This window comes from Colobus angolensis, unplaced genomic scaffold (assembly GCF_000951035.1).
Source record: "Colobus angolensis palliatus isolate OR3802 unplaced genomic scaffold, Cang.pa_1.0 Scaffold320, whole genome shotgun sequence".
NCBI classification, from domain to species: Eukaryota; Metazoa; Chordata; class Mammalia; order Primates; family Cercopithecidae; genus Colobus; species Colobus angolensis.
Window position 1 is genome coordinate 2,616,249 of NW_012116489.1, and position 16,658 is coordinate 2,632,906.

General features: G+C 36.3%; 1 protein-coding gene across 3 annotated transcripts in view; it reads right to left on the minus strand.

Annotated features, from left to right (window-relative positions):
- The window catches only part of KCNT2 (potassium channel, sodium activated subfamily T, member 2), a 406,969-nt gene extending 391,404 nt beyond the window's left edge, over positions 1–15,565 (minus strand). For all 3 annotated transcript variants that reach the window (XM_011951598.1, XM_011951597.1, XM_011951596.1), the window contains exon 1: positions 15,349–15,565. In XM_011951598.1, coding sequence (XP_011806988.1) covers positions 15,349–15,443 — 95 coding nt within the window. In that variant the 5' untranslated portion in view covers positions 15,444–15,565. The remainder of the gene's footprint in view (positions 1–15,348) is intronic.
- Positions 15,566–16,658: the final 1,093 nt, after the last annotated feature.

The window sequence follows — 16,658 nt, forward strand, 5'->3', positions numbered from 1 at the left end:
TTTTAAGATAATTTAATTAATTTAATAAAATAATTTTTATTTCTATAAAATTTGGGGGAACAGGTGGTATTTGGCTACATGAGTAAGTTCTTTAGTGGCAATTTGTGAGATTTTGGTGCACCCATCACCCGAGTAGTATACACTGAACCCAATTTGTAGTCTTTTATCCCTCACCCCCCTCCCACCCTTTCCTGCCGACTCACCAAAGTCCGTTGTATCATTCTTATGCCTTTGTATCCTCATAGCTTAGCTCCCACATATGAATGAGAACCTATGATGTTTGGTTTTGCATTCCTGAATTACCTCACTTAGAATAATAGTCTCTAATTCCATCCAGGTCGCTGCAAATGCCATTAATTCATTCCTGTTTATGGCTGAGTAGTATTCCATCATATATATACATACACACACACACACACACACACACATATATATATATATGTATATATTCTTTTTCCACTCTTTGATTGATGGGCATTTGGGCTGATTCCAATTTTTTTCAATTGTGAGTTGTGCTGCTATGAACATGCATGTGCAAGTATCTTTTTGTATAATGATTTCTCTTCCTCTGGGTAGATACCCAGTAGTGGGATTGGTTTTAAAAATAACTAAAAGCATATAATAGGATTTTTTTGTAACACAAAGGATAAATGCTTGGGGGAATGGATACCCCATTTTCCATGATGTGATTATTACACGTTGCATGCCTGTATCCAACATCTTATGAACCCCCAAAATATGTACACCTACCATGTACCCACAAAAATTAAAAATTTAAATGTAACAAAAAAACCCCACAAAAGATCTGACTTTGTACACTTATAATAATAGGAATGTACATGTTTTTGAATAACGTACCTTCTATTGGAATTTTTAGAACACGTTGTTTAGATAATGGTCACAGATGTATTCTACATACTTTTGATTCTTCAAGAAAATCACTCTTTGTTCATACTAACACTGCAAAACTAAACAGACCCTAAACTATTATAAGCACTGTTTCTCAATAAGGAAAAGAAAAAGATTTTTACAGAAGACCAACATACACACACATACACACACACACACACACACACACAAAATTCAATACCGTTCATCTCAACTCTGTATTACTATCATTACCTATGCGAATATGAGATGGAGTTGATAATTTACAACACCTCCACATGTCCCTTGGACAATGGCACTGCTGGCTGTCAAGCAGATTGATGGTTTTCACTGAGCAATTCCCTATGTAAATTTCAGAATTCACTTTAACAGTCATTTGAACTGTCACAGTATGAATTATGGACTGAAGCACATTCTGCTTTGCTATTTCCACAGAAAAGCTCCTTGTGAATATTAAATTAGATGGGGAAAAGACATTTTCAAGTCAAATACCTTAAACTATGATACCTAGGCTTAGAATGAACATTGAAAACTATTTTGTTTCTAAGGGGGATAAGAATTTTAATTCAAATGACTCATTTTTATTATAATAATGTACATATGTATATATGTGGTGGCCTATATATTCATAGCTGCAACTTACTTCTTTTTCTTTTGGCAATATCTTCTTTATACTGTGGAACTAAAATTCTTGGAGACTTTGTATGGACTACTTGTGTTAAATAATGTAGAAAGATCCAAAACGAATTAAAGACCTGGTTTTACCCCTAGAAAGTTATGTTACACCTTCAAAAATATAAGCATAATTATAAAACAAAATAATGGCAGGTAGAATATATGGATTAATTGGAGTGATTTCAAAATGTCATTAATAACTCTGGTACTGCATCCAATTTAGAGTCTGGTAATGAAAAAGGGGGTGACATGATACCAGATAGCCTCAGATCATGGTATGACACAAGCAAAAAGCAGACATCAGCTTGTGAAAAGAGAGATGATTTCTGTGAATAAATACACAGATCAAATTTCAAAAGACATTTTAGGAAGAAAAGTTGATTAATAAAGAGCTTTGAATGTTGAGCTGAGCAGTTTAAATTTCAAATAATAGCATTAATGACATACCATAGGTCTTTAAATATGAATATGACATGGTAAAATCATGTTTAAGAAGACTATGATGAAAATGCATAGGTTGACTGAGGCTCGAGTTAAGCATTGAAGACTACTGTAGATAGGGTGCATAAAACAGACCTGGAATAAAGAGCTACACTGGCAAGCACTGTAGTAATTTAAATAAGATAGGCTGAAACTGTACCAAGAAACAATAGGCAGAGCTCAATACCTAATTGAGGAAGGAATTTGAAAAAATAATACAAATCTACTGTAAGTTTTTGAAATGGAGAATTGAAATAATTATATTGATATTAAGGAATTGATATTAATGAATTAATGATATTAATTCACTGTAATAGAAATAATTATGGTGATATTAAAGATGATAGACAAATTAAAAAGCTGCACTAGTTTGAGGTTATTCATATGATATGAATTACTTAGCAACCAGAAGGTGGCTATAATAGTCATGTACTTCATATATATCTCTATCTATGCACATATAAACAGTCATTCCTTGGTATCTAGAGGGGATTGGTTCCAGGACCCCTGGGGATACTAAAAACCACAAATGCTCAAGTCTTTGTTATAAATGACATAACATTTGCACATAACTTAATCATACCCTCCCATCAAGTATAAATCTAGATTACTTATAATAACCAGCACAATGTAAATGCTACGTAAATAGTTGTAATACTGTACTGGCTTTTCATTTGTATTTTTGTAGTAGGTTTCTCATTTTTATTTTTATTTCAATAGTTTTTGGGGTACAGGTGGTTTTTAGTTATGGGGATAAGTGTTTTAGTGGTGATTTCTGAGATTTTAGTGCACCCATCACCTGAGCAGTATACACTGCATACAATATATAGTCTTTTATCCCCCACCCTTCCTCCCAGCCTTCCCCCGATGTCTCCAAAGTCCATTATATCACTCTCAGGGCTTTGCATCCTCATAGATTAGCTTCCACTTGTAAGTGAGAACATATGGTGTTTGGTTTTCCATTCCTGAGTTATTTCACTTAGAATAATGGCCTCCAGCTCCATCCAATTTGCTCCAAAAGACATTATTTTGTTCATTGTTATGGCTGAGTTGTATTCCATGGGGTGTGTGTGTGTGTGTGTGTGTGTGTGTGTGTGTGTGTATACGTGTATATATACGTGTATATATACACACACACATATATATACGTATGTATCATTTTCTTTATCCAGTTGTTGGTTGATGGGCACTTAGGTCAGTTCCATATATCTGCAACTGCAAGTAGTGCTGCTATAAATATGCATGTGCATGTGTCGTTTTTCAAACACATAGTGACTTCTTTTCCTTTGAGTAGGTACCCAGTAGTGGGATTGCTAAATCAAATAGTAGTTCAGGTAGTTCAAGGAATCTCCATACTGTTTTCCACAGTGGTTGTACTAATTTACATTCCCACCAGCAGTATAAAAGTGTTCCCTTTTCACCACATCCATGCCAACATTTATTGTTTTTTGACTTCATAATCATGGCCATTCTTGTGGTAGTACAGTGGTATCACATTGTGGTTTTAATTTGCATTTCTCTGATAATTAGTGATGTTGAGCATTTTTTCATGTGTATTGGCTATTTGTGTGTCTTGTTTTGAGACTTGTCTATTCATGTCTTTTGCCCACTTTTTGATGGGATTATTTGTTTTTTAAAAATAATTTCCTTCCATGATTGGTTAAATCCACAGATGCAAAACCCATGGCTTTGAGAAGGCTGGCTGTAAAGGGCTATATTAATAACCAAATTCAGAATTCTTACAAAGTCTTTACTTTTTATTTATTTATTTTGTTTGTTTGTTTGTTTGAGACAGGGTCTTGTGCTGGAGTGCAACTGTGTGATCACAGCTCACTGTAGCCTCAATCCTCCCAAGCTGAAGCAATCCTCCTATGTCAGCCTCCTGAGTAGCTGGGATTAGAGCACATACCACCACACCTGGCTAATGTTTTGTCCTTTTTTAGTGATGGGGTTTTGCCACTTTTCCCAGTCTGATCTAGAACTCCTGGGCTCAAGCAATCTGTTGCCTTGGCTTCCCAGAGTGCTGGGATAACAGGCATGAGCCACCCCACCCAGCCCTTACAAAGTCTTAATAGAACATTAAATTGTATATTTACTTTGGACACTAGTGGAAAAAGAAAATAAATTAATTAGTACAATATAGGTAAAAAGGAGAGAATAAACGTAATTCAGGCTTGTGTTTTGGTTAGAATCCTAGTATGTTCTCCATCAAAGGACAGCCATTCTATTATAGTATCTATTGACTACATTTACATATCAGGTTCTCAACAAAGAATGTAACTTCTGCCGGGCGTGGTGGCTCACGCCTGTAATCCCAGCACTTTGGGAGGCCAAGATGGCAGACCACGAGGTCAGGAGATCGAGACCATCCAGGCTAACACAGTGAAACCCCATCTCTACTAAAAATACAAAGAATTAGCCAGGCGTGGTGGTGGGTGCCAGTAGTCCCAGCCATTCTGGAGGCTGAGGCAGGAGAATGGTGTGAACCCGGGAGGCGGAGCTTGCAGTGAGACGAGATCGCGCCGCTGCACTCCAGCCTGGGCGACAGAGCGAGACTCTGCCCTTCCCCCCCCCCAAAAAAGGAATGTAACTTTGTAACTTCAATCTCTTTATTATTAATCAAAGCCACCTATACTTAAAAAAGAAAAAAAAAGATTTTTAAGGAAAGTTAAAAACTTTTTTTAAGGAAGATTAAAAGGTTCTTAAGGAAGATTGAAAGACTCAACAGTGTACACTGTACACAATATATCAATAATATAATCAATCAGTAACCTCATGTACTTTTTTGTTGTTGTTGTCCTATAGGATATACCTGAAATCCAGTACTGGGTGTGTCCTGTAGATCTACTTTAAGAGAATAATTCTCTCTGGTTATATCAGCACCAGGGAGTGAAAATGTTATGAGTCTTATGAAACTTGCTATTTCATGATAGGAGAGTGGATAAGAATACTGTACACTAACCAAAGATCCACAGGATAAATTTGCTTTAAATTTGAGCCCCAAGGAAAGCTGTGTTTCTTCTGAACTACTACTTCATTCCTCGTCTTATGCGACTGGTCATGCCCTTGTCTTTGCTCTGGCTAACTTTGCAACCCATCTCCAGTAAATACATACAAATTCATGGAAGTCATACTATGAACCTACATACACCTAACTTGGTTTTTTTCCTTATTATCTTTTCATTCTGTTGTACTTTCTATTTATTTTGTGCTATTGCATGAATTTCTGTGAACCACTGCAAATCTTCACAACAGGCAGAACATACTAATAAGTAGGCCTAAGTGTTAAGCCCTAAATCAAGTAACTTCACCTTATGATATGTAAATTTCATAACATTCCTGCATAGTGTTTTCATTATCACCAGTACAGTGTTGAAAAAAAAATCAATTTCACACTGGCACAAATACTTCAGGAGATAGAAGCATAAACGGGAAATCCTAAAGTCCTACTGAGAAAAACATTGAAAAACAAACCCAGCTATAAAATAATAATAATAATTGTGGATTACCTAAAGTAGCAAAGAAGTGAATGACCCTGGCCAAAGCATTCAAAATGGACATTTTAAAACAGTAAGTTAACTGTTTGATCTTACATGATGCATTTTTGATTGACATATGCTCATGATTCATTTATCATTCATTTACTTTTTCGTATTAACCATTCTGCTAAGCAACTGTTTTTATTTTGTTCCTGGAATACTAATTACCTTTACCCGATTTCAATCAATCAATCAATAATAATCTATACTCCCATAAACACACAAATAAAACCGTTGCCTTAGTTTGTTTTGCTAATTTTCCATTTCTTTCTACTTTCTCCAGACTGTCAGAAGAACCATGCTGTACATCTAGACGGAAAAGGGGTTTTTCTTTCAGAAAGTATGACCAACTTCAAAAATTCCCTAACACTTATTTTAATCAAATCATTATAACACTGGCCTATGGAGATGCAAGAGCTGTGTGATTTTTCTGACTTCAAAAGTCTTTAAATTTGTTTGAATTTTGTTCTTCCTATTATTTAAATAGCATTAAATCACATTTGTGTATGTTGTAAGCATTGTGAATGGGCATAATAATTAGATTCTAGTTACCTCTTACAGGTTATGTGACTTCGAACAAGTTATATATTTCCGTACCTTGGTTGATTCATTTGTAAAATGGGAAAAATAACAGAATTTCTCAGAATTGGTATAAAGATTAAATAAAGTAATACATGTAACTGCTTAGAAAAATGTTTGACACATGCTAAGTACTTGGTAAATGTTCTCTGATGTTACGATAAATACTATATTCAATATGATCATACATTTTCACCTTATCTTTTGCATTTTTATTGGAAATGGATGAAATAGCACATAAACTCTTGTGAGCAGAGAAAGGTAAGAAATAGAAACAAAATACTGACAGCTTCCATCTATAATTTGCCAATGTAATCACCACATAGTGTGGCAGTGATGGAAGTCATTACCATCACTCCTTAATGGAACCTGTGCAGCTTGCTGATCACCCTATCTGATCCCTAGGGGACAGAGTAGTATTTCAATTTTTGACAGATTTGTCCATTATTAAACTAGACATCTGGCCCCCGTTGTTAACAACTAGTTGTTTGTAATATGTGGACAATCTACAAGTTTTCCCACAGGGAGTTAAATGAGGTCCAAATGTGTTAATCCGCTTTTATCCCTATTCACACAGTGGTTTACAAGATGGCTAAGTGTGCCCTTGTAATAACAATTCATCATTATGATTCCATGTAAGTCCAGTGCACGAAAGCCAAGAACAACCAGTTCACTGTTTCTTAGATTTACAGTTTTCTGGCTTTACATGTAAAGTCCGTTTCTTACCCATATTTACATACTGTGAAAATTGGAAGTAATACAACTCTGAATTCAAGGAATGTATACACAGAGGGATATGGTTCTCACCCTTTAAGGCTGTGGCATGATTGCAGTAGTGCTGAGACTACTGAAACGCTGATTGGAAGAGAGGTACAGCTGAGACTCTAAAAAGGAAAGAGGTCAAAGAGTTGGAGATGTGCTGCCAGCGATTGTCCCCTACACATCAGCCACACTTGACAATTGGGTTCTGTTTCAGTTTTCCTTCACTGCTTCTATTTGTCAGAAAAGACTAAGATAAATACGTCCAATCCAAGGCATAATTGTGGGAGAAATCTCACTGTCCTTGGTTTCCCTCTTTTGCTGATTATCTTCTGCCTCACATCCAAGAGCATATTTTTCCCTCAGGCAACTAGGGCTTTCCAGGTTCTCACCTCTTTACCTCCAAACTCCAAAGCCATCTCCACTTCCCAGTCAAGAAAGACAAGTAAGTTTAATATCACTGGTGAACTAATTTATTTCATTTACATCAATGATTTATTTTTTCAAGTATGTACAGTGGTTCCTCCTTAATTTGAAATTATACTACATCTAAGACTTTATGTATGAGTCAGCTTGTTCTAGCTGTACCTAGTTGTTAAGGAGTCAGGGTCAGAAATTTCTAATTCACTCCTCTGCTTTTATATGACCAGCTACAGATAATCCAATGTCATTTCACAGTGTTTTCTGGCCTCCATGGAGCCTAGTTTTCTATTCATCTGCTGCAAGCATGTACATGATCACTCTTCTACATGAGAGGTATGCAATGAAATATCCCAGTGGTTTAGGGTCCTCCAATACCCAGGTGCTGGGACAAATTGTGAGCCCAAATACACATAAACAAAGCTGTAAGCTGGAGAGATGGGGTGGTTGGCTGCAAGGCATGAAAAGGAACCTCAGCTGCTAAGAGCACAAAGTTTTTGTTTTTATTACATGAGTGTTTAATCAAGAAAACTACAGTGACAAAACACATAATATCAGAAAAGTCACTATCAGTGATTGTTTTAGTCAATAAAAAACTAATGATGCAGCTTGGTTGACAAAGTAAAACATGATTATCATGTGTGGTGAATTTCTTGGTTTCTATGTTCCGGAGCACAATAATAGTAATACGTGTATATTAGATATCCATACTTGATATGGATTACATTGCATGTTTGACAGAGTAACAGTGTTCTATGTTTTATTTAATTGCAAGAGTAAAACAGTATCTATGCTCAATATTGACAATTTGTTTATTCATAAAGTTTGATCATTTGCTGATACCTTTAAACTTTCACACACCACCACCACTTCTACTTCTGAAGAAGTTTCTGGCCCTGCATATCCATCTCTACTCTACATAAGCAGAAAACTCAAGAAGAGAAGAGACTTAAAGTTCTCCACCTTCACTTGCATCCTACTGTCTACAACCCCACCCAACCAATTTTGACTTTGTGCTGAGTATGAAATTGTGTCAGTGCTCCAGGCCCACCCTTCTCTTCTGTAAGTGATTTTCTCCATAGCTATGGATGGCTTCACTAACAAGCCACATGTAAGGCCCAGTTTGGTCTCTTGAACTCCAGACCTATACTTCCAGATGCCTCCTGACTTTCCTCAGTTCCTTGAAAATGCCTTGCTCTCTCCCGACACTGGCCTTTTAGGCAAGCTGCTCCTCCTTAGCCTGAAATATTCTTTTCCCATTTAATCTACCAGCATCTTCTTATCCTTAGAAATCTGTGTTGATCTCAACACAGATTTCTTTGAAAACTTTCCCCAGACCACCATTTCATCTGCCAGACTAGACTCATCTTCCATCATGCTCTCTCATAACATTGTGCAATTCTTCTTTATAGCCTAGCACAACTGTAATTAAGTTCATGTATGTATTTTTAAATCTAATATCGGTTTCCACTACTGTAAAATCATTTACATCTGAACTAGGTCTGTTTTGCTCACAATTTTATCCCTAGAGCTTAGTGTGCTTCTTGATAATTAGTAGGTGTTTAATGTCTGTGAAAGAATGATGCCAATGTTGTTAAGGGTTTCTGCAGGCTATCATTTAAATTTTGAAATGATAAAGACCAATATATCCACATCTGTCAGAAGTTTCTGTAGGGAGATGTTATTTAGCAAAAACATAACTGGCTCTACTGATACAGTGGTTATTTTAATCCGCTTATAATGATGGCGTTTCACCAATTTTATAGCCATCATACCAATTCTCTGACCCTGTATGCTAGCCTACTTCATTTTTTTTTTTCAGAATTGCCACATAAGATTACAAAGCAATATAAAAGATAAATTGCCCCATACTGCATTTTTATTCCTCAATATTTTATCTAAAAGTCTTATTTCTTTGGTAATATGTCTGACATTCATATCCATCCTAATTTCAAAAAGAAGTTGAGCAGATGCCTATCATATATTGTTATCAATGTGGACACAGTTTATCCTATTCACTATCTCACAATGTTTAGATAGATGTCTGTTACTTAAATTACAACTCAATTGCTAATGATTAAGATACTGTGAAAAGGGTTTTTTTCCTATGACCCATAAAAAAATCCCATATCCAATCAAGGATTGTCAAAGACTAAAAATAATTGTCTTTCTGGATAATTATTTATTGTTTTGATTGCTTTTGCAGAGAAAATTTCAATTATAAATTTAAAACTCAGAAAAAAGACATCTTGATGAAGGATACTGCTCAACATTAAATATCGCTCAGAAAAAGGCCAAGTTAACTTAATTTCAAATTATAAGTATATAAAGCAACTGGTTACCATTTCACTGTAAAAAAAAAAAAATGTTGCTTTTTGCTCTGTTTTCTAAAGATAAATTAGACAAGCATGGTGCATAATAAATAATATGACATAGGCAATACATGAATACTCTAATAAAAACAGATGAACCATCAATGACAAAATGATTGATTGCTATGATCTCAATGTTGGTGTCCCCATGAAATTCATATATTGGAACATAATACCGAATGTGACAGTATTCAGAAGTGGAACCCCGGGGAAGCGATTAAGTCACTCACAGAAGTACTGCTAATATATAACCAAGTACAGAAAGTGGACATATGATAGCTGTTAACTTGAATCAGACCTTAAAAACAAAGTATCAGTAATTTGAAAAGTCACATTTCAATTTTATTTATAAGAGTTGGTCAAAAGAAAAGAACTCTGTGTGTTTTATGTAAAATATTGATGTCTGAATTCTTAGTCATGATTGAAAAACAATAATTACCAAGTAACATACTTTTCTCTGCATTTTATGTATTACACTATATATATTCAAAGTCTATTTTTTATACCATTACCTGTTTAAGTTTCTAATTTTCTAATGTGGATTTTTTCATAATATAGTCGATATTGATAAGAAACACAGGATTGTCTAAACTCTTCCTAAAGTAAATGCTTAAATCATTTTTGCAGACGTTGTATATGCATAGTTGATGCCACTATCTGATTAAAGAGTAAAAATAATGTGTCATTCATTTTAACAGCACTCAAAAATTTAAAATTGTCTTTACTAACCTGAACTTAAAATTTAGAATAAATATTTTATAAGAAATGGCTGCTTTTCAAAACAATATATAATTTATTATGGGGGATAAAATTGGTAATTTGTAAAATGTTTAATATACCAATCCAAAACCCATTCTCACAACTGAATTTGATTATGTAAAGCAATATATTTTGCAGTTTATATCTAAAATTACACATATTCCAAATGCTGTTGAAATATTTGTCTATTTTTATAAATACCTCTTAAACTGTTAATTGGATTGACTTGTACTGTGTTCAAATCCTTTAACGTTTTAACAACTACAATGCATTAGTTGACTTCCTTTAATTACTTCTAAAGGCCACCTATAAAATACAACAGGTACAGGTATACATGAAATTATTGGATTTGAAACAAGTAACCTGATTTTTGAAAACTATAATGGTCTTAATTAAATAAATGACTTTCTCTTCTATGGCTACAACTGAGGATTTTCCATTAACAATAATTGGAATTGCGACAATTTATTCACATTAAGTGCATTGTGTTCCAAAGTTTAAAATTACTAAATCATGATGAAACAGGAGAAGGCTTGTATAAGTGTCTGACGACTTTTAAAATCTGTAACTTATCAGTCTTTAACTGCAGGAGAATACCCTAAATCTTTATTGCTTTGTGAATCGTAGAAATATTAAAACAGAAAACAGGCTTGGAGCAGTGGCTCACACCTATAATCCCAGCACTTTGGGATGCCAAGGCAGGAAGATGGTTTAGTGCCAGGAGTTGAATATTGAATGTTGAATGCCTTGAGCCATCTCTAATATGTGACTTCAACTACTTTATTTTCAAGTAAATGCTGAATATCCTTTCTGCAAATGGTGCAGAATCGTCTTGACAGTCTTAAAATGGAAATTCTATAAGGTCATCATCATAACATAAACAATACTGTCAATATTCTGGGGTGAATTAACCTCTTATCATATCTGTGATCTCCTCTAGACTGAGCACTATTTCATATTCCTTTCCATATTTGTTCCAAAACCTAACTTAATGGGGCTCTGAGATGTAGCAAACATTCAAATATTAGCTGAATGAATACATGGCCATTAAAGACATATCATACAAATCACTTGAATTAGAGTTTTGGTTTTTACTCAGGATGTCAAACAAGTAAGTGTGCATTGTATATACAAAAGACATCCCTACACATAAGCAATATTCTCATTTAGCAACTCTCAGATTTATTTTGTGGCCTCACAGAAGTAGTGTTATTCATGTGCTAAGTTCTCTGCACTGCTGTGTCTAACCCTATTCCCATATGTCCTACTCAGAAAATGATATCAGAGTGCAAATGAGAGAGAAGCAATTATATAAGGATAGCATTAAGATAATGCAAACACATATATATTAATTACATATATTATAATATATTATTCATCACATATATTTGTAATATATGATGCATTACATAACAATATACAATTTTTAGCATATCATATGCAATATTTTATAATACATATATTACAAAAACAATGCAGATCTGTTACATATACACTATATACATTACATGTACATTATGCCAGTGTATGTATATGTGTTTATACCTACACAAAAGGTGGCACAATATAAATTTAGGTGACCTACTTATCCAAAGTTGGTTCACAGAAAATCTATGGTATGGAATGCATACTTCCTATATCCTAATAGGCCCATCAATATTATATCTTTAACAACACCCATTTGAGTATCTATGATATGCTTCATTCATTTTCATATGCCAGTCAACTATGACCTAAGATGGAGTTTGAAATTCTTACAGCGAGGAACAAGGTAGAAGTGTTTATGTTCCTACATTTGGAACACAATTCCCCCATCATTACAAGGATGTGGCTCTCTAGATCTGGAAGACAGCTATCTTGATTCAGATTCTGCCAGAAGGTAAGCTTGAGATAGGATTGCAGCAGAAGCAGTTTATTTGGGAATTGATCACAAATAAAATACCAGTAGGGAAGAAGAGAGACAGAAGCCAATAAAGCTTTCAGTATTAAGCCAGTTATCACTGCAGGCAAGTGGAGCTCAGTCCCTTTGGACACCGTGTAGAATATGCTTCAGAATTATCCAAGCTGAGGAGCAAGGAACCAAAAGTATTGATTCAGAAATAGCCTATTTACTCAGTGACACTCTAGCTTTTTCTCCAAGCAGGACTTGTGTGCACCTGAGGTTGGTGGTGGGGAGAAAACTTCATGCAGGAGGTGTTCAATGAAAGTTGCTTTGAGAATATGGGCAGAGCACTAAATGTATCTGTTGTTGGAAATGACCTACCTACTCCTACATGAAAGAGGGCTTCCTCCTCAACTCTATAAGAATTAAGTCCAAGAAGATAACTGAGTAGAATAAGATTGCTCTTCAGGCGTTAATTGCAAAGAGGAATTTGTCACCATAGTATAGACAAGGAAGATGACTTCACCTACCACATATTGGCTTAGGATTTTGAAAAGGAAAAAAAAAAAAAAAAAGGATTGCAAACAGCAAATCAGAAGTGAACAACGGAACTAACATTTAATGAGCACCTAAACAATGCTAGGTGCTGTAAATTATTCTTATAATTCTTATAAGTTCAAATAAATTAAATGAAAAGAACTTAAGAATTTCTTGAGGGATTTGAATAACAATGAGCTGAACTGAAGAGTCATCTTTACACTGATAAGATATAATATCCAAGACAAGTATTTAATTTACCAAAATTTCAGTTTCTTTGTGCCTAACATAATTACCTGCTCTTCAGAGTTTGCGGATTAACTAAGAGAGAACATATCACACAGTTAAAAGAACCTGGGAGAACTTAGTTCCAACTAAATGTTAGTTCTGTGCCTCTCCATCCTTCCTCTTGTCACAGTTTTATAAGATAAATAGTATAATTCCCATTATAAAAAATAAGATTGCTGAATCTCATAATGGCTGAATGACTTTCCCAAGGCCACTCAGCTAGTGAAGGAAACAGCCAAGGACTGAAGTCTGGGTTTCCCTGATTCCAAGTATCTTGCCTTCAAAGATTAACAACAAATGGAACCACAATCAAAAAACAGTTTTCCGTGAAGCCACAAAATTAGCCAAGTCCTTAAAAATGGTTGAATGTCTTAAATGTTTAATAATGCATTTTAGTGGCAAATGTGGCCTGCTTTTTAAGTTAAAGTTGGGTTAGCATGACCTTTTAACATAACATAACATTTTAACCATTCTGCAAAACTTTTTTAATATAGCAGTGATCCATTTAAACAGTGTTCAACTAACCAAAATTCTTAATTATTAAAATATTTCTGCAGCATCCTTAAAAAAATGAGGGCAACCACATGAAAATTAACATATTGGATATGATATTTAAAACAAACAAACAAGCAACAATACCATCACTATAACCAAAGTATGGGCTTTATGTGTTTAATCTATCTCACACTTTCTCCAAGAGGATTTCTATTCTATATAATCATCCTGAGGTCCTGAACTAAATGTACATTCAGTCACTAGGAACACCATGCTACACTTAAAAAGTCATTTAACCAGGCTAATACAGTTTATCTAAATGTCAATTTGTATTACAAATTCACTTAAAAATTATTTTCTTTATCTTCAGTTTACTCAAACACTTTACAAGGATACTGAGAAATTGGTATTATTTCTTTAGATTTTTAGCCAATAAATGTGCTTTTGCCTAAAAGAGATTGAATCAAAATATCCTCTATAAAACATCCATCTCCCTTCAAATTACTAATATGAGACCAAACGAGCTGCCCATAATTGATGCTCAAGATAAAATCCTGGGTGTGTAGAGACAGTAGTTGGTATGGGGAGCTGAAAAGGTGGAGAAAAGGAAAAGAGTGTATTGGTCAGTGGTGAATGAGAAGGGGATTTTGGATTGGACCAATAATGGGTCTTTTATATAATTAAAATAGAACATCAATACTAAACTAAACTTCAATGAAACATTTCAACTGAGTTAAGAACCTAGTTAGTATACATGTATTATTTTAAAACAAAGAAACGTGGCATGCGATATATGGGATGACTATTCCAGAAAATACTAAATTCGCTGAAATACAAAATGTGCTTGAGACAGAAATAGACAGAGGAATTTCAGAAGTTTGTGCAAAGCAGTAGTGCTATAAATAAAACACATGAACAATATTTTGCTAGCAATAAATATTCTAGTTTTGAAACTTAGTTGTAATTTTGAGACATATATGCTGTTTCAGTTAAAAAAATACACTAGTTATGAAAAGGTTGTATCATGTTATACAAACACTATTATTCATAATGGTCAGAGTTACCTGTTCAAAGTGAGTATATTCTTTTAAAATGGTTGTCATTTTCAGTAACTACCTGTTACATATTTAAACCAATTGTCTACCCAAAACTCCAAATGTTTAAACAGCATAAAATTTCCAGTGGCAAGTAGACACCTACTCAAGACAACACAGACAAGGAGTAGGTAAATAAACTCAGGAGATTTTAAGTTTCTAATGTGCTTTTTCAAACAATTTGCATGCAATTTTGAGTTTGATTAACCACACCTAAGGAAAAAACGCAAATTTTTTGGAACTGATATTGCATACCATTTGGGTGTATTGTACCTCTGATACCAGCCTTATACACATCCTAGAAAAGCATAGATAGACAAAAGAATAAGCACCAAATGAATGCAATAAATACCTTGCAAGAATAAGAAAAGTGTAAAGAAAAGGAGTTCCTTATCTACAGCAACAGTTCTATAGAGTCAAAATGGAGAGACAAATCAGAGTCTCTTTTACTCCCTCCCCCAGCCTTAGTCTCCCTCTCTGGCTCCGTTTTCCTTTTCTCCCTCCTTTCCCCACTTCGGCCCTCCCATTTCTCTCTCTTTTTCAGCAATATTTACAGAACAATCCTCCACCACACCACTCACCTGTCATCGTTTTGCCATCCTTGGTCCCCTAGCAGCAAATCTCGAAACCTGTACCTGGGAGGCAGAGGGGGCACTTCGCTCTCCAAATCAACCATCCTTCCTCAAAGAGTGGGAAACATCAAACAACAAATGGAGGAGAGGAGGGAGAAAGAAAGAAAATATTGCGGAGTAGAGGGAGAGGACTAACAAGACGCTGTGGCCGAGAGAGGGATGGGAGAAGGGGAAGGGGACAGGGAGGGGGAGGGGGTCGGCTTGGAGCCGGAAGCTAAGGCTTGAAAGGGGGCTGGCTCCTCTTTCCTGAGGGTGTAATGGGGATGATGCAAACCCAACCCAGGAGCAAAAGTCTGGCTCTGACAAGAATCAACGCTGCCAAGGAACCGCCCCCAGGCTCGGCACCGCCTCTGGTCCCCAGGACCAGGGGGAGGCGAGTATAAAAAGTTACTTCGCCGAAAAAGACGCGCGGTGCCTAGAAAGAGGGGAGAGGGGTGGGAGTGAGCGCCGCTTGATGGTGAAGCACTTTCCTTAAAGGCAGGTTGGCAGATCCTCCCAGAGGGCAGCGGCCCGGCCGCTGTTCTCTCGAGCGGGCTTGCACTCGGCACAGCCCCGAGCTGGCGGGAGTCGGGGGCGGTGGGTTTCGGCCCCAGAAGCGCCCAACCCGGCTCTCCCCGCAATCTCCCTGCGGAGCTAGAGCTGGAGGCCCAGCCAATGAGACTCCCCCTCATTAGCATAGCACAGTGACGGCACGGGGGTGCCTTGGGGACAACCAATGGGGGCGAGCTAATTAGCGGATTGCGGGGCTCCAGACCCTTCTCTGGAAGGAGGGGGGCTAGGGTGCTTGGAGTGTTCCAATATGCCACCAGCTCCCTCGCTTTGATCGCCTTCGGTCCAGGTGGGCGGGATGAAAAAATTGCACGTTTCTGGAAAGGGAATCCCCACTCTCAGTCCCAGGAAAATCCCATTTTTTTCTCACATTCTGAAAGAAGGGAGGTGTTTCCCTGAACTCGGGGAAAAATGAAGGGCCACCTTAGGCCGCTGAAGAGAAGCATTTAGATGACAGGGAAGGAACATCGAAACGCACTGAGGATTTTACAGTAGTGAGTTGCTATTACTGCTGTTGCTGCTACTAGTAGCGTTGTGGGCTTCCAGGTGGCCTGGCCTCAGCCTTCGGTCCGCTCCTATTAGTGATTCACACGGAGGAAGAAGTGAGCCCAAGACACCAGGGTCTTTTTTTTTCTTTCATTAAGAACCACTGCTTATATGAACCCTGCTAAACAAGCTCTGGTTCTGTTTGCGCTCACCGTTCCTTCCTT